Here is a 23,448-nt window from a genome sequence, read left to right on the forward strand (position 1 = left end):
TTCCATTTCTTAAGGAAGATGACATATATCATGTTTCAGGATCCTCACATTCCTTGTTACCTACAATACTCTTGCCTCTATTCTTCCTGAACAGATCAGTAAGTTGGCAAGTAAGGTCATGTGTATGCACCCATCTGAATCTTTTTACCTTGTATAAGAACTTTCCCCCTTTCCATCTAAAAGACACACTTTACTCACAAACCAAAACACGAGGTTCATATTTAAATACTTTATAAATAGTTGGAACCTAAGACCATTCCAAATGTGTCCAGGAAAGCCCAAAAGACACCCCAAAGCTCTCAAATGGGGATATGGGTGCAATTGCTTTCAGCAATGCATTCAACCACGGAAACTCTCCAGGTTTTATAAGTCATCATCATCAAAGGTTTCAGTGCATCTCAGCATTACTGTCTCATCATCCAGTGGGATGGTCACTTCCTGCAAAATACCAGGGAAGAAGAAATTAAGAAAATGAACACATTTTCTCCCTGGCTTGTCCAGTCCAGATTATAATCTGTTTTGAAATAATCCCACCCATCATCCCAGACCAACCCACTATTGTACCTTCCTTTCACAAAGCTATCTGAATTTCTATTCCCAAATCTCTTTCTCTTTGATCTTTGCTTACCAATTTCTAAGAAAACAAGAGCTTCAAGAAAGAAGGTCACAGTTCAATTTCACACCACCTTCTTGAGAGAACCATTTCTACTGTAGCCCTAAAATGTCTTTTAGGACTTTCTCCAATGGAACACAAAAAAATTCCTAAGCTTTATCCTGCATGGTAAAACCTCAAATTCAAAATGGTCCATTGCAGAGTACTTTTTACAGAGGGTTTGAGTTTGATTGTGTTTGTTAGGTCCATTAGTTCTCCTCCGTTCTCTGACTGGAGCGTACCACTAATCCTAGTCAACCTCTCTCCAAAGGATCTCATGAGTGATGAAGATCACAAGAGATGAGGATGACTCAAGGGAAATTCCTTTTCACTACTAAAGAAACATAGAGCACACATCCTATTGATGGTGAAGGCATCTTAAGTGAATAGCCAGAAAGTAAAAAACAACAACAACAAAAAGCAGTATTACTGGTCTTGGCTTTAGTACTGTTGCAAGTCCCCATCAAAGTAGATTCCACTGGAAAAGGAGCTATTTGTAAAACAAGGGGACTGACACCTGATAAAAAAGAGACTGATCCAGGTTTCAGGGGGCATTAACAGAAACTTGAAAGGAAGGATTTAAGGTATACAAGAGGAGGCCAAGAGGCCTTAATCCATTGAGAGGAGGAAAAATTAAGAATTAAAAAAAAAGAACAAAAATCCAACTTCTAATGTGTCAATTTTGAAACTTCGAGTAAATACTTGATTTAAATTTTATTCAGAACGCCCTGTGTACTCTAAAAGTATGATAGGGCCCTAAGAAAACAGCTTCAGAAACTAAGCAGGAGTTTGTGAGCTGAAACTATAGCTCACACCAATGAATACTTAGTAAAAGGTAAATATTTATGTAAATTAAGTTACACTAGCTTATCTGGAGAAAGCTGATGGGAATCAGAAACTAAAAATATCACATAGAAAGCTTCTTCTTCTTATAGATAAGGGAACATGGGAACAATTTGAAACTGTTTGTTCTCTCTTTTGTCAATTTTGGATAGAGAAAGAGCCGGGAGCCTGAAACTTGTTCAGAAGCTGTGGCTTCTGTAATTTGCTGCTGAGGGAGAAACAATAAAATATCCCAAACCAACAAAAATCTTTTTACTTCCAGCTAAGAATTCTGGAAAAGGACATGAAAAAAACTCCAAAATTATGATTCAAGATAAAGGTACCAAATTGTACTTTGGTGGTATTGGATTTTTTAAAAAATTTGGTAAATAAAACATCTTTAAAACTAATGGCTGCTAATTATTTAGATTAGGTTGTTTGTTTTAGTAAAGAATTATATTTTAAAAAATAAATAAAAGTGGGAAATTCATGACTCTTAAATCCCTGAAGACTTGACCAGAGAAGCCCTATTATCTAAATCTCAGACAAAATAAATAGCTTGAGATTAAAATTTTGAACCTCTTGACCAAGGTTCACTGCCACCTAATGACAGCATCCCTAAATTTCAAGTTCAACCTTTTTGTTTATTTATTTATTTTAGGACAAGACTTAATTGCACCCCTATCCCACCCACAAAATCTGAGTGAGTTTTAATATTTTAGCAAATTTTACACAAACCTTCACAAAATGTCTTGCCCATCCCCAACTGGGGTGAGGGAGGACAATCACAGTGGCTTTTTCTCTTCAAAGTCAGATTATCATAGGTTAAATTATGCTGAGAAAATAGAGATTTGATCTTACTGAGCAACTCTTAAGTAAATAACTTTTTTCTGCTTTTGTCTTTTCTATTGAAATTTAACTGGAGTACTCACCAGAAGCTCTCTGAAGATTGTGAAACTGTTCTGTCTTTGTGAGTGATGTAAAAAAAATTTTTTAAAAGACTTTCTTGCTTTAGAAAGCATTCTCTCCTGTCTCTCCATTTCCTCTTAATATTTTTCATTTCTATAGGAGATCATATGACATTGTCTTCTCCAAATGGAAATAAGCCAAAGGGGAATGAAATGAAAAATGAATATCTATTGGTTCCTTTTTTTGTGTGACCAGGAAAAAAGTTATCCAATCATTCAATATTTATTCAGCTCCTCCTATGTACAAGTTATTTGTCTTTAAAAAATTCCATTAAATAGAAATTTAATTCCTGGATCTTTAGATGAAATGACTAAAGAGCTATCATCTGAACTATCTAAAAATTCAAGCAAATGAAACACACTGAAAAATCCCTTTTCCCCATTGAGGGGAGAAGCAAAGGGGCAGAGATCTATCTGCTCTGCTCTCTGTCCTACCTGTGGCAATTGTGTGTTAGTACAGAAAAGGCCTTTTAAGAAATTGATGATCTGCACATAGAGTTGACTGTTTTCCTCTGGATTTTCTGAGCTGCAGCTTGCACACACTGAACTGATAATAGAAATAAAAAGAACATTTAACCCCTAGGTTATTTTTTTTCTCTTTTCTTTCTTTCTTTTTTTAAACCTTTCCCTGGGTGCACTTTAATCTTACAGAGCCCGTGGTGGAATTCCCACCCAGAGACTCCAATTGAAGAGCGCCACAGTACATAAGTACATCTGTAACCCACTCCCAGAAAAGCTCTATTGTTTCCTCCCTTTTACTCCCCATGATATTAATCACAATTCTGGACTATTCCAGAGATAAATTTGAGTTATTCAATACACATCCAGAACGATTAGGACAGAAATAACCACTCTATTGTAGGGTTGGTCTCTTAGACTTTCGGTGCCCTAGCAACCCTCAAAGGCTCCAAGTGACATAAGTAGCCAGTCTGCATTGGCAGTATGAGTTTACCCATTAGGAAATACCCACATCCAGGAAATCACAGGTGTAGATTAAAACAAACAAAAAAGTAAAAAACCCCTAGTGAGCCGATTTGTGATTCTTGGCCATAGTCTCTAGACAAAATAAAGGGGAAGATAAAATGCTTAGTCCCAGTAACTCCTCCCACCATCCCACAAAGCAGTATTATAGAACACTGATTTCATTCTCCCATGTTGCTCATTTTACAGAATCAGCATGGTCTAATGAAAGAGTGAGTGGGTTAGGATCTGAAAAATCTGGCTTTGGATCTTGGCCCTTCTACCTGCTAGCAATTAATTTAGGCAGGTCGCAAACTTTCTGAACCCAGTGCTTCCTTGCCTGAAAAAAAGGGGAGGGGATAACATAGTGTGACCTAACTCACAGAGTTGTAATGAGTTAGTGTGCATAAAACCTTATGTAAACTTTTGTGGTTGCTCTGTTGTTTTTGGTCGGTCACGGTCAATTCTTTGTGACCCCGGTTAGTTTTCTTAGCAAAGATATTGGAATGGTTTGCCATTTCCTTCTCCAGATCATTTTACCAATGAGGAACTAAGGCAAACAGGATTAAATCATTGCCCAGGGTCACACAATAAGTATCTCAGGCCAGATTTGAATTCAGGAAGAGAAATCTTCCTGACTCTGGAAAATTCAAGCAAATTTTGTGCCATCAACTGCTCTATCTATATAAACTTTATATCACTCTAAACCTGCAAAGCCAATATAATCCATGTACATTCATTCTAATGTAAGTACATTAGAATGAATGTAATGTAATTGCTCTACAATTATCTCTTTTCTAAGGGGACAGAGGAATGTGTTACTGGAAAAGAAGCTGCTGGCCGTTCTTCAGAATAAAGCAATGGCAGCTTCTTCATCCTCTGTTGCCAAGGGTCTGAGGCAACAATATCCATCCAGAGATGATCTTTTAGTTTCTTTAGCTTCCTCTTAGGCCTTGAATGACCCTCTCCTTCCTCCCCAGAAGTCTAGCAACTTTGAAGCAACAATTTCCTGAGCCATCTACTTGTCCTGGAGGAATACCAATTTATGCCAGATGCCCCCTTTTCCCTATCTCTCTCACTTAAAAAAAAGTAAATTTATTTCCATAAGGAGTTAACAATGTTAGTGGTAAATGCAGACTACGCAGCAAGGCTATCCTTGGACTAGGACAATAAATTGTCCCAAGCAATTTTCTTTCTTTTCTTTTTAAAAATCATCTTTTATTCTTATGAACTTAATAAACATAAAGCAATTTTCCCTATAAAAAAGCAAGCTCTTTTCTGTCTTGCAAATAGCAGGGAAGGCCTTGTATTAGTAACATCTTAATAAATGGCCTATCTACCTATCTCTCCATTCTTCCATCCATCCATCCATCTCTATCATCTCTCTCACTTTATCATCTCTCTCTCTCTCTCTCTCTCTCTCTCTCTCTCTCTCTCTCTCTCTCTCTCTCTCTCTCTCTGTCTATCCTGCCATCATCTGTCTTTTGTGCCTAGTGCCTCGCATATATCTCTCATTTATTTATCTGTTTAGTATAGTATCCAGCACATATCGCACATGAAATAAAATTCCTGATGGTCAGTTTGGTTTTGGCCCACCCTATGTCTAAGCTGGGGGTGTATGGTGTGTGTAGGGGGCAAGATCCACGGTTGCTGTAAAGCAAAGGAAGGAAGTGATTTTGCCACTAGCCTAAGGACCCACTGGCTTAAATGGTCGCAGATGTGCCCCAGCCTACACGGCAGATCCTGGAATCAGCTCAGGTTCTCTGGGACCCTCCCATCCTAGACCACCGACCGCTGGAGAGCAGAAGCAGTGACAATGTACTTTACAATGTGTGCTATCCCATGGCTGGAGGTTTTCTCAGCTTGTTGCTTGCTGCATCATGTCTGACTCTTTGTGATCCCATGTGTGCTTTTCTTGGCAAAGACACTGGGAGTAGTTTGCCATTTCCTTCTCTGGGTCATTTTACGGAGGAGGAAACTGAGGCAAACAGGGTTAAGTGACTTGACCAGAGTCACACAGCTGGTAAGAGTCTGATGCTAAATTTGAACTCGGGTCCTCTCAATTCTAGTCTGGCCCTCTTTCACTGTATCATGGAGATGCCCTGTTAGTTTGTACACACAGGAAAAAAGGCTGTTACTGGCTTGTCTTCCTCAGATCCATGAGTATTTGCCTAAGTAAAAAGGTGGACGCAATAGATAGAGGGATGGATTTTGGAAAGAAAACCTGGATTCAAATCCTGCCTTAGCCAGTTAATAATTCTGTGACTCTGGGCAAGTCATTTAACCTGCCTCAAGTTTTCTGTAAAATGGGAATAATAATTGCACTTACAGAATAAGATTTGTAAGCATTAAATGAGGCAATGTAGGTAACACATTTTTCAAACTTTAAAGCACTGTATAAATGCTAGCCATTATTATCTTACCTGGGGCTGGAAACATCTGCAGCCACATCAAATGCATCTTCAAAAAGGATCTGTAAAAAGTTCACATTTTCTTACGTCAGAAGCAATAACCTAATATGCTTGGGATTTCTGTAGCAACATTCCCTAGTAATGAGATTTTCTTGGCTTGTGGGCCCGTGCCCTGAAGACTAGTTTCATTCACATGGAGGCTTGTCTATAAGGTCAGAGGGCAAAAGGGTAGGAGTGGAAACATGATTCCTTTCTTGGAAAGCTAACTAAATTATTCATTCCATTTAGCACCACAATAACCCTGCTGGGCTTTTGGCCCAAGGAGGTCAAAGGCAGAGAGAAAGGATCCACATGGATCGAAAATATTCACAGAAATACTTTTCTGTTCTACTAAGAACATGGATACAAGATGTCTGCCCAGTAATTGGGGAATGGATAAATAAATTGCATAATGTTTGAATGGAATGGCATGTTATTATAGAGCAAAGTCTCTTAAACTATGGGTCACAATCCCATATGGGTTAACTGAATGTGGAGGTTGTGAAAAATTTGGCAAGAGTAAAAGGAGTCAAATATTCCATTAAGATTTAATTTAATTAAATTAATTAATATACAGTGTGTATTAAAACATCTTTATTAATGTACCTTAGGTCTGAATGGCCTTTGTTTTCTCTTGCTTGTTGGAAACATTTCAATGGCTAACCTAGCAGTCATCTCTAGGCTGCATGGGATTCCAAGCTAGTGACTTCTCCCCTTTACTAGAAGGTTTAATAAACAAGTATATCCATCTCATTGCTTTCCTCTTTAATAAATGGCAAAATTATATATATATATATGCCAAATAATTGTTTTAAAATAAATTTCTTGATGATTTATTATTAATAAATGATTGATTATTTGTTTTATATGCCTATATACCCAGGAATGCATACAAATTTCTCAGGTGAAAAGGGATCATGAGTGGAAAAAGGTTAAGAAGCGCTGATATAGAGTAAGAAACCATGAATATCAAGAGTTCAGAGAAACTTACGAAGCCATGGATAAACAGATACAGAAGGATATATACACAAACAAGAAAAGAATACATAATGGCCACAATCATGTAAAGGCAAATCACACTGAAAAAACCCAAATAATACCCCTCTATGTATGTGTTGACTTATCTTGACTCCAGAGGTCTGATAATGCTTCAGCATAATTCCCTCTTTTGGTGAGGGACTACAGGTGCAGAATGGTACATATACTTATTGTTGCTGTTCTGTCATTTCAATCATGTCCTACTCTCTGTAAATTCATTTGGTGTTTTCTTGGCAAAGATACTGGAGTGCTTTGCCACTTTTACAATGCGTTTTACAGATTAGGAAACTGAAGCAAATAGGACTAGGTGATTTGACCAGGATCACACAGGTAGTAAGTGTCTGAAGCTGGAGTTGAACTCAGGAAGATAAATCTTAGTGTATCCACTGTGCCACTTAGCTGCCCGTATACTTTTAGACATGAGCAACAGTTTTTTGTTTTGTTTTTGCTTAACTACTTCTTTAAGAGAGAATCTATGGGACAAGAATACTGGGAGGAAAACAAATTATTTTTTAAAAAATCAATTTCTTAAAAAAAAATAACCCAAAGGAACATAAGTTCCCTTTCCTAACCTATTTGCTATATTCTATCAGGGTCTCCTGATTTTGAGATCTCATCGAAAGACTTCTGGTATGGGCATCTTGAAACAGTCTATCAATACCAGTTCTGCCACTGCTTTCTAGAACCACTGCACTAGCCAGTTTTCCTTGGAATGAGTCCTTTGAACATATACTTCAAACTTCAAACACTGAGGATGGGGGAGATCTGAAACAGGGAGGAGAACTGAGAAGTGAAAGTGAACTCTCAGGAGCTCTCACTTGAAAGGCAGGCAGCTTCTGAGCACAAGGGGACACAGGGGGCTGGGTTCCATTTTGAGGAAAGGGGGAAGATGGACTAGAAGCGGGCTAAATATTGTAGATAAAATGTGTCAGGCTGGCCAAATTCCAGCCTAGAACAGTGATATTGTTCTTAACTAAGAAGCTTGAATACTTAAAATAAGAGAAAGAATACAATTATTCACTGAAAAGAAAATCCAATTATTGGGTGCCTAAAAGATTCCTTCCTAATGGGCAGCCAAGTGGCACAGTGGATAAAGAGCTGGAGTCAAGAATTCTTTGTGAATTCAAACTCACTGCGAGATCCTGGGCAAGTCACTTAACCCTGTGTATCTCAGTTTCCTCCTCTGAAAAATAGGAGGTTGGACTAGGTGGCCCCTCCAGTTCTAGGTCTAGGAGCCCGTGGGCAAGTGCTGCGTCTTGAATAGGAAGGTTGCCCCCCAAGAGCTCTCACTCAGCAGTCCCCAAATGCCTCAGACACTTTCTCGCTCTATGATCATGAGAACTGCTTTGAGACTTGGCCACTTCTCCAAGACTTACTTAGTAAGTTATTTGCATGGGGGGGGGGCGGAGTCACCATGTTGTACAAGAAGTGTGTATTAAAACATCTTTATTAATGTACCTTAGGTCTGAATGGCCTTTGTTTTCTCTTGCTTGTTGGAAACATTTCAATGGCAAAGATCCAGCAGTCATCTCTAGGCTGCATGGGATTCCAAGCTAGCAACTTCTCCCCTTTACTAGAAGGTTTGCTCCCAGATTGGTCCAAGTAAACAAGAGAACAGAGCTACACTCAGTGCCCGATGCAGCACTTGGCACAGAGTGGGCAATTATCAAGTGCTATTTTAAAATGAGATAAGGCTGCATGCAGCTCCATCTCACTAATCCTCATGCTTTGCCTTTGAGGAATGGAGTCTAATTTCCTCTCCTGCATTCAGCTGTCCCAATCTCCCTGCTAGAGATCTCACCACTCTTTCCTTTTTACCCTCAAACTTTCCCTTTGTGTCTGCCAAGGATGATGGTAAATCCATATCCTGGTAAGTGGGGTACTTGGAGAGAAGGCAAGAAGAACAAGCCTTACCTTCTGAAAGCATGGGTTTTTCCCTTTCTGTGCCATCATTTAAGTGCCACATTCATTCATTTATGCATCTCTTCATGCAACCATCCATTCAATAATCATTTGTAAATCATATATTTGGCATATGTATATACATAATATAATTATATTAATAATATATATAATTATATGTTTGCATTGTGCTAAGGACTGGAGATTGCTGTTGTGTCCAACTTTTTTTCATGCCATTTGGGGTTTTCTTAGCAAAGATACTGGAGGGATTTGCCATTTCCTTCTCCAGTTTATTTTATAAATGAGGAAACTGAGGCAAACTTGGCTAAGTGACTTGCACAGAATCATAGAGCTAGTTAGTATTTGAGGACAGATTTGAACTCAGGAAACTGAGTCTTCCTGATCCAGGCTTGATGCTTTACGCACTGTGCCACCTAGCCAACTTAAGGACTAGAGATACAAAGCCAAAAATAGTAAGAATTCCTGTCCTCAAGAAAGTATTATTCAACTGAAGGGGTCAGGGAAAGATAGCATGTATATCTCTGTCTCTCTTTCTGTCTCTGTCTTTGTCTGTCTGTCTGTCTGTCTCTCTCTCTCTCTCTCTATTTCTCTGTCTCTGTCTTTGTCTGTTTCTTTCTCTCTCTCTCTCTCTGTCTCTCTCTCTCTCTCTCTCTCTCTCTCTCTCTCTCTCTCTCTCTCTCTCTCTGTCTCTCTCTTCCCCACCCTCTGTATGTGTGTGTGTGTGTGTGTATTTATATATGTATATTACTCTCTGTATGATACCAGGCAAGCCATTTAACCCTATTTACCCCAGTTTCCTCATCTATAAAATAAGCTGGTAAAGTAAATGGCAAACCACTTCTGTATCTCTGAGAAGAAAACTCCGAATAGAATCATGAAGAGTTGGACATGACTGAAAAAAAAGTGAACTGGTAGCTATAGAAGCATCATGTTATAGGGAATGGAAGAATGCCCTTAGAACCATGAAAAATTGGCTTTAAATCTTGACATCCTCTGGCTCTGTTCTCTGTCTTGTTTACTTGGACTAATCTGCAAAAGACCCTGCCCAAGTCTTTTAACTTCTAAGTAACCTAAGTGGCTACAGTCTAAGAGTATAAATGTTGCTGTTCTTCAGTGGTCAAGGAATGCCCCATACAAATGAAATTAGAGAACTAGTTTAAAAAAATCTCTTTGTGGCTGACCAGTCAGCATTGTGGTACTTGCAAAGATAGCAGCTATGGTCCCAGTGACAGACTTGACACAGTGACGGCACCCCACACCAGTTTCTGGCCTCTTTCCCTATGTACAGCAAAGGGTACCTCTTCTGGACATGTCCCTGCCGCCCCCCCCCCCCGCCCAGAAGTCCCCCTCACCTCCTCTGGAGTGGAGACCAGGGATCCACTGGCCTCTTGGCTGTCAACGCCACTGCCCTTCATGCTGCCCTCCATGCTGCCCTCAGCGGCGGGCTCCGGGCAGGAAGCCTCGGCACTTACGAAGCCGCTTTGTCTCTGAGCGCAGGCCTGCAGGATGCTCTCTCTCTTCTCTTCCGGAAGTTCTTGCCACAGGTGGGAGATGGCTGCAGAGACGATGGGAAGGGTCACCTGCTCAGGCAAGACAATCCCACTCTGGATCAGAAGGTCCACGGTCTGCTTGTAGAAATAGAGGTATCTAGAAGAGAAGGCCAGATATAGGAGAAGGGTGGTCAGGAAGGAGCCCTGTCCAAGGTCCTCCCCCTTTCCCATGCCCCGGGTCATCTGGGTGTGACTTTCATAGAATCTTAGAATGGGAAGGGACTTAAACCAAGCAGAGACAGCATGATCAGAATTCAGAGTCTGCGTCCAAATAGGAATCTCATCTAAATTATCCTCTAACAAATGGCCACACACTCCAAAAGACCCCAAATGCCTCTCAATAGAGAGATGATGGACTTAAAATATCGATTGAGACACTCATTCCTGGATGTGGTCAATGAGGAAATTTGCTTTCCTTCACTATGCATATTTGTTATAAGAGATTGGTTGATTTTTATTGTTCATCATGGGGGTGGAGGAGAGAAAGTTAATACTTGTTATTAAAAAATGATTTTTAACAACACTCCTCCTTATGTACTCCTTAGTCACGGCAGGACACTGGATATGGGAAGTGGTGGCAAGATCAATTCTTCCTTTTAGACAGCTGGGAAGAATGAAGCACAGAATAATGAAATGACTCCACTCCAACAATGGATCATTAACTGAATCATGAATAATGTTCCAAACAGGCAAGCGCCTTTTGAGATTAGATCTCACTTTGCCTAGATCTTAGATTTTCTCATGATGGATTAGGGATAAGTGAGGGAAGAATGGTTCCTTTTAGATCATACCATTTTGATACTCTATGTGTTCATGGGATCTTTGAATGTTTCTGCTCTAGTCCCAAAGGCTAAAGCAGGATGTCCCTGGGACATTCAACTCACAAGCACAGCCCTGGCCTGGCCGAGAATCAGCAGGGTGAGACATGTATAGCTTTGGGACTATTTCCTGGCTGTTAAACAAGAAACAACCTGACTTGCCAGGAAGGAAGGAATGTTGTGAAGCGCTACAGGGGCCTTTGATCAGTTTTCATAATTATAAACTCCACGAGGGCAGGAACTTCATCCTATATCAATATCCTCTGACCCCCATCTGTAATGCTCCAGAAAATACTCATTTTGATTTCAGCTACATAGAGTGAAGAAAAGATTTTTAACAACCTAAACTGTTTAATAAGGCAGGAGCTATTTCAGGAATTCATAAATTCCTCACCACTAGAGCTCTGCAAGAGGGGGTTGTCTTGTCTGTGCAGGGAGGATTCCTACAATGCTTGGAGTTAGGATTAAATGACTTCTAAGTTCCTTTATGATCCTGAGGTTCTATCGTACCATAAACCTATACGCCTAATGGCTCTTTGCCAATTCTAAAATTCTGTGTTTCTATGGAAGCTACAACTGCAGGGAGCTGAAGAGACAGAAATCTTTATTTGCAGGGGATCTTGGAAAGGGAAGGGTCGAGATTGTGGGATTATATCTGCAGAGACTTTGCTGTGTGCTTTTGTGATATATTAAATAATGTATTGGACTTAGAGTCCAAATGTGTGAGGTCTACACACTTGGTAATTGTAGAACTCTGGATGAGTCACTTCATTCTTAGCCACAGTTTTTTAGTCTATAAAATTGGGATAATAATAGCACCTAACTAATAGGATCATTGTGAAGTTGAAATGAGATATGTATAAAATGTTCCATAAAACATAAAACATGCTATATCTATGTTGGTTAATATTACACTTATTATAATATAATTATAATCTCCTTCAATAATATGGAGCTAGGGAATGAGAAGTGAAGAGTTTCTTTAAGTCTCTTATATTATGTCAGAGAGATCAATATAAGACTTATGTACTTCATATGCAAGATAGGACTCATGTAATAGTCTTAAAAGATGTCCATCATCAGCCAAGTCCTGAGTAGAGATATTTATTGGGGAACAGATTGCTAAGGCAATTAAGTGGTATAATAAGGCAATTAGGAGGTAGGTGGGTGGAACAGTAAATACAACATGGGTCTGAAGTTAGGAAGTTCCAAGTTTTAATCTAATCTCACTTACTAATCGTGTGATTTTTGAGCAAAGTCACCCTCTGCCTCAGTTCCCTCATTTGTAAAATGAAGATAGCATCTATCTCCAAGGGTTGTTGTAAGGATCAAATGAGATGATATTTGCCAAGTGCTCAGCACAGTGCCTGACATACAGTAGACTGTCTAGAAATGCTAGATATTTAATATAATGGAAAGATGTAGAATTTGGAGTGACTATCTGAGGTTCTGAACTATGTAAATATTAATGTTGTTATTAGTCTGGAATGAAAGGACCTCTTCATCACATAACAGATGCTGCCCTCCCCATGAGCATCTCCAATAAGGAGCTCTATTTCCAAGTAAATGTGGACTGCCTGGGATGGCCCAGAGATTTCCTTTCTGAGGATGGAAAATGCCCAAACCTTGTATGAGAGCATCGTGTTGGTGCCCTCTGCTGGCCAAGTCCTCCCCTGAGGCTTTCTTTGCACATCGTAGTTAACTTCTGCCTGGGAGAGGAAGGGGTGACTCGGGGACTGCCTCTCTAAGTCACCAAGCAGGTCATAAATCATACATCATAAATTTAGAGCTGAAAGGGGAAGCCGTGGAGTCCGACCCCCTCATCTTTTTTCTTTTTCTTCTCCTTTTAATTTAAATTTATTATTTTAACAATCTCCAAATAGAATGGGCATTTGTATAAACACGGAAGAATAAAGATTATTTGCACATGAGACTGCACGTCTCTATTATATTCGATTTGCTTTGCTATTTAAAGGATTAAGATACAATCTATATATGCACCCCATTAGCCCTTTTCAGAATAATGTTTATAAGGATATTAGATAAAATACATAGGTTTACAAAAGAAGCCAATTTATATTAAAATACAGTGATATATGTATATGTGTATATGCACACAGACACACTTACGTAGGTATGTATAGATAGATATAAATATAAATTTAGATAGAGGTTCTAGATTAAAAGCTTCTGTATTTAGGAGTAGTTGTAAAAAAGTATGGAAAAGAATCTGGGAGCCGCACTATAAGCCACTTCACCAACCAGAGAGCTAATCCGGATCAATGGATCTGGATTTTTTTTTTTTTTTTTTGCTCCATGGAGCCTAGGAGTGTTACATCCTGCACTCAGATTCTCTGGCTGGTTCCCAGACTGTGTCACCCTTTCCTTCTTCCTCCAATGGAGCACATTCAAGAAGAAGACCCATTCTCAGAACCTTTGTCCTTCTCTTTCTGTATCTCCCCTTCCCTCCCTCCTTCTCTCTCTCTCTCTCTCTGTCTCTGTCTCTTTCTCTCTCTCTCTCTCCCCTTCTCTGTCTGTCTCCTCTCTCCTTGTCTGTCTCCTCTCTCTCTCTCCCGTCCTCCCTCCCTCCTTCTCTCTCTGTCTCTCTCCCTCTCCTTCCCTCCCTCCTTCTCTCTCTCTGTCTCTCTTTCTTTCTGTCTCTCCCTTCCTCTCTCTTTGTCTCTCCTGCCTATCTACCTCTGTCTGTCTCTCTGTCTCTGTCTCTTTCTATCTCTCTTTTTCTGTTCCTTTGTCTCTTATACACACACAGAACCCATTACCAAACACCACCAGCCCTTGCCAAGTAGGCTGTCACTTGCATACCGTTCAAATTCCACCAAGTCAGGAGATGAGGTAACAGGGGATGAGTGGGAGAGTTCACCCCTTCTCTCCTCTTCTTCCTCCTCCACAACTTCTCGGTCAAACTCTTGAATCAGATACCAGATGGCTGAACCATTCCCACCCATGGTTTCTGATGTCATGCTAAGGAAAGAAACAGAGACACATGTTGGATGGACAACATCTCTGGCATATATTTCTCCCTCTCCTCCCCCCTCCTCTCCCTCCCTCTCCTTTCTTCCCTCTCTTCTTCCTCCTTCTCTCCCTTCCTCCCTCTTTTTCCCTCCCTTCCTTCTTCCTTTCTTCTTCCTCCTTCTTTACCTCCCTCCCTTCCTTTTCCCTCTCTTCCTCCTTCTTCTTCTCTTCCTCCTTCTTCCTTTCTTCCCTCTCTTCCTCCTTTCTTCTCTCCCTCCCTTCTTCCTTCTCTTCCCCCTTCTTCTCTCCCTCTCTTCCTCCCTCCGTTCCTCCCTCCCTTCCTTTTCCTCCCCACCCCCCAATCCAGGCCTTTGGACTAATTTAATTGTACCACTGCCCTGGACTTCATTAATGACTTCATAAACAGTCTTCCCTCCTGTATTTTCCCCTCACCTGATACCATCAGACTCACCTTCTTCCTGTGCACACCTGCTCATTTCACTTTTTTGATGAAAAGCACTCTCCTGCCAACTGTATAAAACTCAGATTCCATGGCGGGGCTACAGCTCTGCATTTCCAGCTCTGTCTCATATCATCACCCCCTCCTTTCCCCTGCCCATATACTCTATGCTCAAGTTAGACTTTCCTACATAGGTCCCATACTTACTTTTGTGTTCTTTTCTCTCTTCTTTACATCTCCATCTAATGAATTCCTATCCAACCTTTAAAGCCACTTCCTCCAAGAAGTCTTCCCTGGTCCCCTAAGTTGTTATTCAGTTTTTTCAAACATGTCTGCCTCTTCATGGCCCCATTAGGGGTTTTCTTGGCAAAGATATTAGAGCAGCTTGCCATTTCCTTCTCCACTTATTTTACAGATGAAGAACTGAGGTAAACAGAGTTAAGTGGCTTGCCCAAGGTCACCCAGCTTGTAAATGTCTGAGGCTGGATTTGAACTTAGGAAGATGAGTCTTCCTGACTCCAGTCTAGTTGCCCCTGAGTTAATAATGATCTTTCTCCCTATTCCCTGGACCTCACACAACACTTTGTTTGCATCCCACTTATTTTATATTAATCACAATTTTATATTAATGCACTAGTTTGTATTAATCCATTGACACACACAGTTAAGTGCCCACAATAGTGCTAGGTGCAGGGGATTCAAAGACAAAAGTGAAAAAATTCCTGTCCTCAAAGAATTTATATTTCACTGGGGACACCACTGTCCATAAGTATTTGCAAGATAAATGGAAGGTAATTTCTGAGATAAATGGAAGGCACTAGCTGCTGTGGGCGGTCTTCTGCATAAAAATTGTTCTCTGGACTGAGTCTTGAAGGAAGCCTGGAATTCTGAGAGGCAGAAGTAAGAGAGTGTATTCCAGGTATGAGGGAGAGCCAATGGGAAGGCCTGGAGATGGAGAATAGGGTGTCCTGTATGGAGAAGAGTAAGGAGGCCCTTGTGGCTGGGCCATGGTGTCCAAGAAGGGGGATAATGCGAGCCGAGATTCTTCAGGTATGACATCCCCCTGTGCTAGACTAAAAGTTCCTTGAGGCAGAATCTAAAGTGAGCATCTCTTCCAGAATCTGGCACGGTGCTCAGCACGTGGTTGGTGCTTCAGAAAAGTTTGCCGAATGTCCTACAACGTTGGGTGTCTGCAGGGACTCACCTGTGATTGTTGGAATACATCCTAGCATACTCTTCCTTGACTTCCTCTAAAGTGGATGCATTTCCATCTTCCAGGTTGAAGGATTCTGTGGGCAAAAAGAAAGAAAGAAATTGGAAAGAGATATTGTTGTTCAGATGGGAAGCCCAATTCTCCATGGCTCCACCCTAAGAAGGTGAGGGGCACAAAGGTAGAGAGAGAGAGAGGAAGGCTTGCAAACCAGTCATGAGAATGCAAAGAATTAAGATAACAAACACATGGGATTGTAGAGCAAGGAAACTTAGAGCATCATCCCCCACCTATCCAAAGGTCTTCCACGTCCTCCTCCTCCCACTGCCTGACAAGGGCCTCCAAAGTGATCATCTGGCCCTTCAGCCACATCCCTCTGTCCTGCCCCAGATGACTGCCCAGGAGCCCAGGTCAGGTTGCTCACCTTTGTGTCTCATTTAGGGGAACTCTAACCCATCTATCCAGATCTGGATTGAGAAGCAGGGCCAGGTTTGGTCCTGGAGGAAGAAAAGTTTCCTTCTTCTGGTACCCACTTACCTTTCATCTTCAGCAAATTATCCAATGTTTGTTCCAGTTCCTGAATGTGATTCTTCGCCTTACGCAAAACCTGCCACTGAACACAAAGGCAAAGCTGAAGCTACTCCCTGACCGCTCCGAGCAGATGTCTCCGTAGACCCTTTTTTTCCACTTGCTCCAGTCAGTCAGTCACCATCTTTGAGCCATTTTGGTGCAAGGGATGGGAATGGGCAAGATTACCAAGCTCACATTCAACTGCAAGGCATTAAGACTTGAATCGAGTTCATGTAAATGGCTTTTATGTGAAATATCAAACTACTCGGGTAAGCTGAGATCAGCAAAATGCTACTTGAGTGTTTTTTAGTGTTTTGTTAAAATGCTGAGCTGAGATCAGCAAATTAAATGTGATGCTTACACAGTGGCTACAACTCTGTCCCTATAGATTTTTACTAATTTCAAACCTGTCTGTTGATTACAATGAGATTTAGAGCTATAAGAGATCTTAGGGTTAATCTAGTCCAGTAGTTCTTAAACTGGAGTCCATGGTTTTGTTTTCCTTAATTTTCTAATAACTGTATTGCAATCTGTTATTTCATACACTTAAAAACATTATTCTAAGAAGGGGCATCCCCAAGGCTTCACTGGATTTCCAAAGGGATCCATGGCAGAAAAAAAAAAAGATTAGGAGCCCCTATATAGTACAATTGAGGTCCAGAAATGTGAAGGGAGCCCAGAGGCATAAGTGCTGAGCAATACCACCTCAACACTTAGATCTGGGGCCCCTGATGACAATTTCATTGCTCTTTGCTTACAGTACTTTGTCACAGACTACCATATAGACATTTCTTAGCTTGGTAAAGATGGAGCTATGAAAAATAAACAACTTTATGGTACACTCAATGCAGCCCGTACCTAAATCATGGTTTAGGTAATATCTTTAACAATGATCTGAAGCAATTTATAGGCAGGGATTATGACTTGTACTCTTACTGTGGAATACAGTTATCCCTTCCACATCATGACTTTCCCTGTTATGATTTTGACATATCACGGATCAGCTAAAGAAATTAAATAGGAATTTCCTGGGAGTTGTCGATGACATGCAAAGTTCAACTGATGACATAGAGCCTATGATCAAATATTTAACCCAGATTTTACAATAAGGTACTGTCAATACCCCATAAAACAAAAAGAAAAAAATTCAGACTTCTCTGGTACAAAGGAAGGACCAAAAAGGTATTTTCCAGATTGCTGGGGAGCTGTGTCCCAACCCCTATGATGCAAGAAGGGATACTGTACTCAGTACAGTGTACAGGCAGTGTCCTTCTCTGATTGGTTGCCTGGCTAAGCAATTCTATTCACTACTTGTAGTTAGAAGATTTCTTCTAACAGGAGGCTACCTGCTTAGATATCAGTCTTCAGGATGCCTAGATTCAATGTATAGAAACAGAAGTAGCAGAACTAGAATGAGCTCACCTACTACAATGTGCCGCCAGTTAACATTACAATGTTTAATTTGAGAGTAGGGATTCTGATCAGATTTATTTTTGTATCTCTTTCTATCATGCCCAAAGCTAGCATTTTATAAATGTTTATTAAATTTGATTAGCATTGCAATTCATCTAATAACTCATTAAAATAGCCACCATCACCACAGGCACAATTTCCAATTGCATTGTCAGCTTTAACCTTGAATTGACGAACCCAGAAATTTCCCTTCCCCAGTGTAGCTTTTTTCCCTCTCTCCAAAGTGTGAGAAATTAGAAAAGGGAAGACACAATTTAAATATCAGAAATTCTTATTCCAAAGCAAGGCAACAAAAATGGTTTCTTTATTGCCTTCTATCCTCATTTATTGTATTTGGTAGGAATTAAGTTTGCAGTTTTAGGTGAACTCACATACTAAACACATGTACCACAGGAAGATTCTCAGATCAATGCAAGAACCAAGGAGCTAGACCAACCCAAAAGAAAAAGGAGAAGGATTATAACACAATCCACTTTGGTATTAACATTCTACTCAAAAAAAGGTGCACTTAATGTTGCTCCAAGCAATGCTTTGTCCTACAAAGTCTATGATCCGTTGGAAATCACACCAGATTTGGAATCAGAGGATATATTTCTTCCATGATGTTGGACCAGTTACTTAACTGATCCAAGCCTCAATTTCTTCATCTGCAAAAATTGATGGATTTCAATGAAGTGATGTCTTTTTTTATTACAGCTTTATATATACAAAACATACGCATGGGTAATTTTTCAACATTGACCCTTGTAAAAACTTCTGTTTCAACTTTTTCCCTCCTTCCCTCCCCACCTCCCCTAGATGGCAGGTAATCCCATTAAGTGATCTCTTTAATCCTATATATAATCTATAATCCTATATGCACTAAAGGGACCTAGTATCTCAAAACTATAAGGAAAAAAACCCCAAATATAAAAAATAGGATTCTTTCTCACAAACTTCTCTACTACTTAAAATGATTATCATCCTTTAAAGGTTGTAAATAAGATCACATAAAATCCTATTCTTTGTTCTACTTCCATATGGAAAGGTACATTGTATTTGGTGTTTAATAAATTCAAATGTTTTTAAAATTGCAAAATAGGTAAATTCAGAATTAATTTTATATTTTTCAAATCACTTTACAGAAATTCCTTTCCTGATCCTCATGACAATCCTATGAAGTAAGTGATATTGTTGTCCTCATTTTATAGACTGAAAAAGAGTGAGGTTCAGGGAAGTTAAGTTAATTTCCATGAGTCACCCCCCCCCCATCTTTGCTAAGACCCATGAGACACGGCATGAGTCATGGGTCATGAAAAAGAATCCTTCAGGGCTCAAATGAGTGAATAACAACAATTCTGTTCTGTTCTAACTTCCCATTATGGAAGTAATCCTGAATTCTGAAAAGCTCTTTTCAGGGAAGGAGGGTCCTTTCCAATAGCTCCAACCCAAGTTAGGAAGACTTCAAGGGCAGGCCCTACAACAGGGTACATATCTTTTGTCTGAGCTCCAGTCTCTTTGGGTCCAAAGACCAGAAACCAGGTATTTTGGGATTGCCTTCTGTACCAAATCAAGTCAGCAGGCACTTGGTAACAGCCCACTTCCATGCAAGGCAAAGGGCAGATGGATGGAGTGGAGAGAGACTTGCCTTTAAGTTAGTAAGACCTGTATTTGAGCTGGGCTGTATTTGTCCCTTAATCACAATGTCCAAAGCCACTTTCTAGAAATCCTAGCAAGACTAGTTCTCAACAGAGATGAAATTCTGGCGGAAAAAGAAACTAAATAAAATAAAACATTCTGTGACACTGAGTTTCTTAGTGTACAAAGACAAAAAGGAAAACAGTCCCTAATTTTTGGGAGCTTACATTCTGTTTGAAAAAAATAATCACAGGGTTAACTTGTGCTTTGTAGTTTATTCTGAAAATGGATTGATTAGATCCCAGCTTCTAAACTGTGATGTGCATGGGCTGTGAACTGAATGTGGGAGTCATGAAATTATGACTTGTTGTCAGTAAATATTTGATTTGTATACCTATTTTATGTACCTGGAGTTACATAAAAATTTCTTGAGCAAAAAGGGTGGTGAGTGGAAAAAGTTTAAGAAGTCATTTTCCCTAACAAGTTCATGCACTTCAGAAGAACTAGGATTTCAGATTCTCTGCAACTATCACATGGCTCCAACAATAGGGAGCAATTTCAGATAATTGATTCCTTGACTATCTTGGCAGGGTGGTTGGTTGTTGTTGTTGTTGATGTGTGTATGTGTGTGTGTGTGTGTGTGTGTGTGTGTGAGAGAGAGAGAGAGAGAGAGAGAGAGAGAGAGAGAGAGAGACTGATTAGTGCTGTATGATAGTCATACAGAGTATCTAAAGGCCAGGAAGATTTTTTTATTTTAAAAATATGTGCATAGTTTTCAACATTTACCCTTGCAAAAGCTTATGTTCCAAATTTTTTTCCCTCCTCCTCTAGACGCAAGTAATCCAATATAGGTTAAACATGTGCAATTCTTATATACATATTTCAACAATTATCATGTTACACAAGAAAGATCCGATCAAAAAGAGAAAAAATGAAAAAGAAAATAAAAAAGCAAATAACAAAAAAGTGAAAATGCTATGTTGTGATCCCACTCAGTCCCCATAGTCCTCTCTCTAGGAGCAGATGGCTCTCTCCATTACCAGTCCATTGGAAATGACCTGAATAATGAGTCCCTTTGTTTATAAGCTAAAATATTAATAGTAATTTAAAAATTTATAGTAATAGTTAGCTTTTATAGGGGCAGCAAGGTGACAAAATGGACAGAGTACCAGGGCAGAAGTCAGGAGGACTCATCTTCCTGAGTTCAAATATCTGGTCTCAGACACTTATGAGCTGTGGGACCCTAGCAAAGCCACATATTTGCCTCAGTGTCCTTATGTGTTAAATAAGCTGGAGAAGGAAATGGCAAACCACTTCAGTATCTCTGCAAAGAAAATCCCAAAGGAGGTCAGGAAGACGAGAAGGTGATAGAAAGCGACTGAATGACAACAAAAAGCATTTACTGAGTGCTTTAAGGTTTAAAGAGTACTTTATGGGTATCATTTCCCCACAACTGACTGAATGATAACAAAAAGCATTATAGAATGCTTTAAAGTTTTAAGAGTACTTTATAGGTATCATACATAGATAAGATATTATCTGTCATAATAAAATTATTATTAGCAAAAAAGCATTTATAGAGTGCTTTTAGGTTTGCTGAGTGCTTTATGGGTATCATCTCCCCATAATCCTGTGAGGTAGGTACCATTATTACCCCCATTTTAAAGGTGAGGAAACTGAGGTTGAGAGACGTCATGTGACTCGTCAAACACTACACAGCTAAGTGTTTACAAAGTCTGCTGAGAGGACTTTGAACAAAAAGTTCCCGTTGGTAGAGGTGGAACTAAACATCTGCTCCAATGCAGCGGTCTTGGGCTCAGAAAGGACCTCTGCGGTCACTGAGTGGAACCGAACTCAGCCCCAAATCCGAGGGGCCACACGGACCCCTGAGGAAGCCCCTAATGATGGCAGTGGTGGGAGCCGCCAAGCCCTTCCCACCCTCCCCTTTTTCCTGGCTTTGGTTCACTCCGCCCTGGTGGGTGACTCCTGAGTCTCAGTCTGCCTCTCTTTAGCATCATCTCAGTACTTCTGCGCCGCCCCTGGGGCCGAGGAGTCCCATCCCCTCCCCCCTGCGATGTGCCCCACAGCTCTGGGTTGGGGACAGCGGGCACAGGTAAGGGAGACGGCCACTTCTGGCCTCCCGGAGGCCGTCAGGAGTCAGGCAGGAGCCAAGAACCTCAGGATTCCCCTAGGAGAGGAAGCAGAGCCATCCCCCTGCTCCAGACTAGAAGCCCCCAGCCGGCACAGCCACAGGGGCACGCAGACATGCCCAGCCGGCCGGGCCGTGTCCAGCCGGAAGGTCCCCAGCAGTCAGCCTGGGGCTCCACTTGCCTTTGATAGTTCTACCAAGGGTGGGGGGGGGGATTGTCAGAAGCAAGGGAAGCCTGGGTGCCTTTGGCCAAGCCCAGATGCCCGCCTTTCTGTGCCAATCTGGTGGGTTCCTGTTCTGCTCCCCTACCAACCCTTCATCCCTGTGGCATTTTCAAGCGAGCAACAAACATGCTCATAGATTTAGATCTGGAGGAGAACTTAGAGGCTGCTTAAAGCTTCTTGGTGACTCAGTGGATAGTGCCAGGCCTGGAGTCAGGAAGACTCATCTTCCTGAGTTCAAATCCAGCCTCAGACACTCAGCTACGTGGGCGACTCACTTCTCCCTGTTTGCCTCAGTTTCTTCATCTGTAAAATGGGCTGAAAAAGGAAATGGTAAACTAGTCCAGTATCTCTGTCAAGAAAACCTCAATAGGGTCCCAAAGAGTCGGACACAATTGGAAAATGACTGATTGGCAACAAAGCTGAGGAGACTGAAACCCCAATTAACAGCTAGGTCACACAGGTGACAAGTATCAGAGGTGTGATTTGAACCCAAGCCCTCAGACATAAAATCCAGTGCTTGTTGTATTATATTGGGCTTCCTTCCTCATCCTTAAGAAGTCTGGGACTTCTGATCTCTACCCACTCAAAGAGATTGTTATTCCCCCTCCCCTCAAGCCGCTCACCCCTGCCTCCCCATACCTTTGATGCTGTACTATCAGACTGAGAAAAAACCGTTTTCCTAAGCCTGTTGAAGAGTCTGGTCAGCGTGGCCCGGTGCCGGGCCTGAGACAAGCGTCTGCGCAGCACTCGGGGCTCCAACTCCTGCAGCTGGGCTAGGAGCCTGGGAGTCACTCGCACATAGGAGCTGTAGTCTCCAGGGGTCTCCATTAATGCAATGGAACAGTAAGTCTTTAGCCCTAAATCAATAAATGTACGGGGGAGGGGGGAGGGAAGGGGCGGGAGAGGGGAGAGACAGACAGACACAGAGACAGAGACACAGAGAGAAAGAGAGAGAGAGAGAGAGAATGAGAGAGAAAATGAGAATAAGAGAGAGTGAGAGAATTAAAGAGAGGGAAAGAGAGAATGAGAAAGAGAGAAAGAGGGAGGGGGAGACAGAGAGAGAAAGGGCAAGAGACAAGACAGACAGACAGACAGACAGACAGACTCCGGGTGGAAGCAAAAGAGGAAGAATGGAAGCAAGACCCCCCCTCACTCATACTCGTTCACATCGGACCCTGATAGAAATACAGGCATACTCTCATGTGATGCCCCAAACCCTGGGCTGACAGAGGTTCCCATTGAGTTACAGAACAAGAACCCACAGTACCAGGTGGAGCCTGGTTCTTTAAATTCTTAATGTAGCTGATGTGTCAAGAGGGTGGCCTTCCAACCAAGGCCCATTCTTCGATCCTAATTGCTAAAATTCACTCCAAACTCCTCAGCCTGACATGGCAAGCCCTCCACGATCTGACCGGAACCTTTTTTCCTATTTCCAAACCCCACTTCCTATTTCCCCTCACACTGCGCTCCTACTCTTTCCCATCTCTGATTTCAGCCAGGGCTCCATTCCTTCCTCCTGCTGCCTTGTAGGATTCAGGCTTCAGTTCAGATGCCAGCTCCTAGGAGCAGCCCTTTCTAATTCCCCCGGTGG

General features: G+C 41.2%; 1 protein-coding gene across 1 annotated transcript; it reads right to left on the bottom strand.

Annotated features, from left to right (window-relative positions):
• Positions 1–214: 214 nt before the first annotated feature.
• Positions 215–22,685, bottom strand: STRA8 (stimulated by retinoic acid 8). Its single transcript, XM_051962401.1, has 8 exons — positions 22,497–22,685; positions 16,362–16,437; positions 15,819–15,903; positions 14,005–14,163; positions 10,166–10,460; positions 5,826–5,875; positions 2,878–2,989; positions 215–438 (listed from the first exon to the last, which is right to left on the bottom strand). The coding sequence occupies exons 1-8, from the start codon at positions 22,683–22,685 to the stop codon at positions 364–366; spliced, it is 1,041 nt and encodes a 346-aa protein (XP_051818361.1). The 3' UTR covers positions 215–363.
• Between the last annotated feature and the right edge of the window lie 763 nt (positions 22,686–23,448).

This window comes from Antechinus flavipes, chromosome 5, assembly GCF_016432865.1.
Source record: "Antechinus flavipes isolate AdamAnt ecotype Samford, QLD, Australia chromosome 5, AdamAnt_v2, whole genome shotgun sequence".
In the NCBI taxonomy this organism is placed as follows: Eukaryota; Metazoa; Chordata; class Mammalia; order Dasyuromorphia; family Dasyuridae; genus Antechinus; species Antechinus flavipes.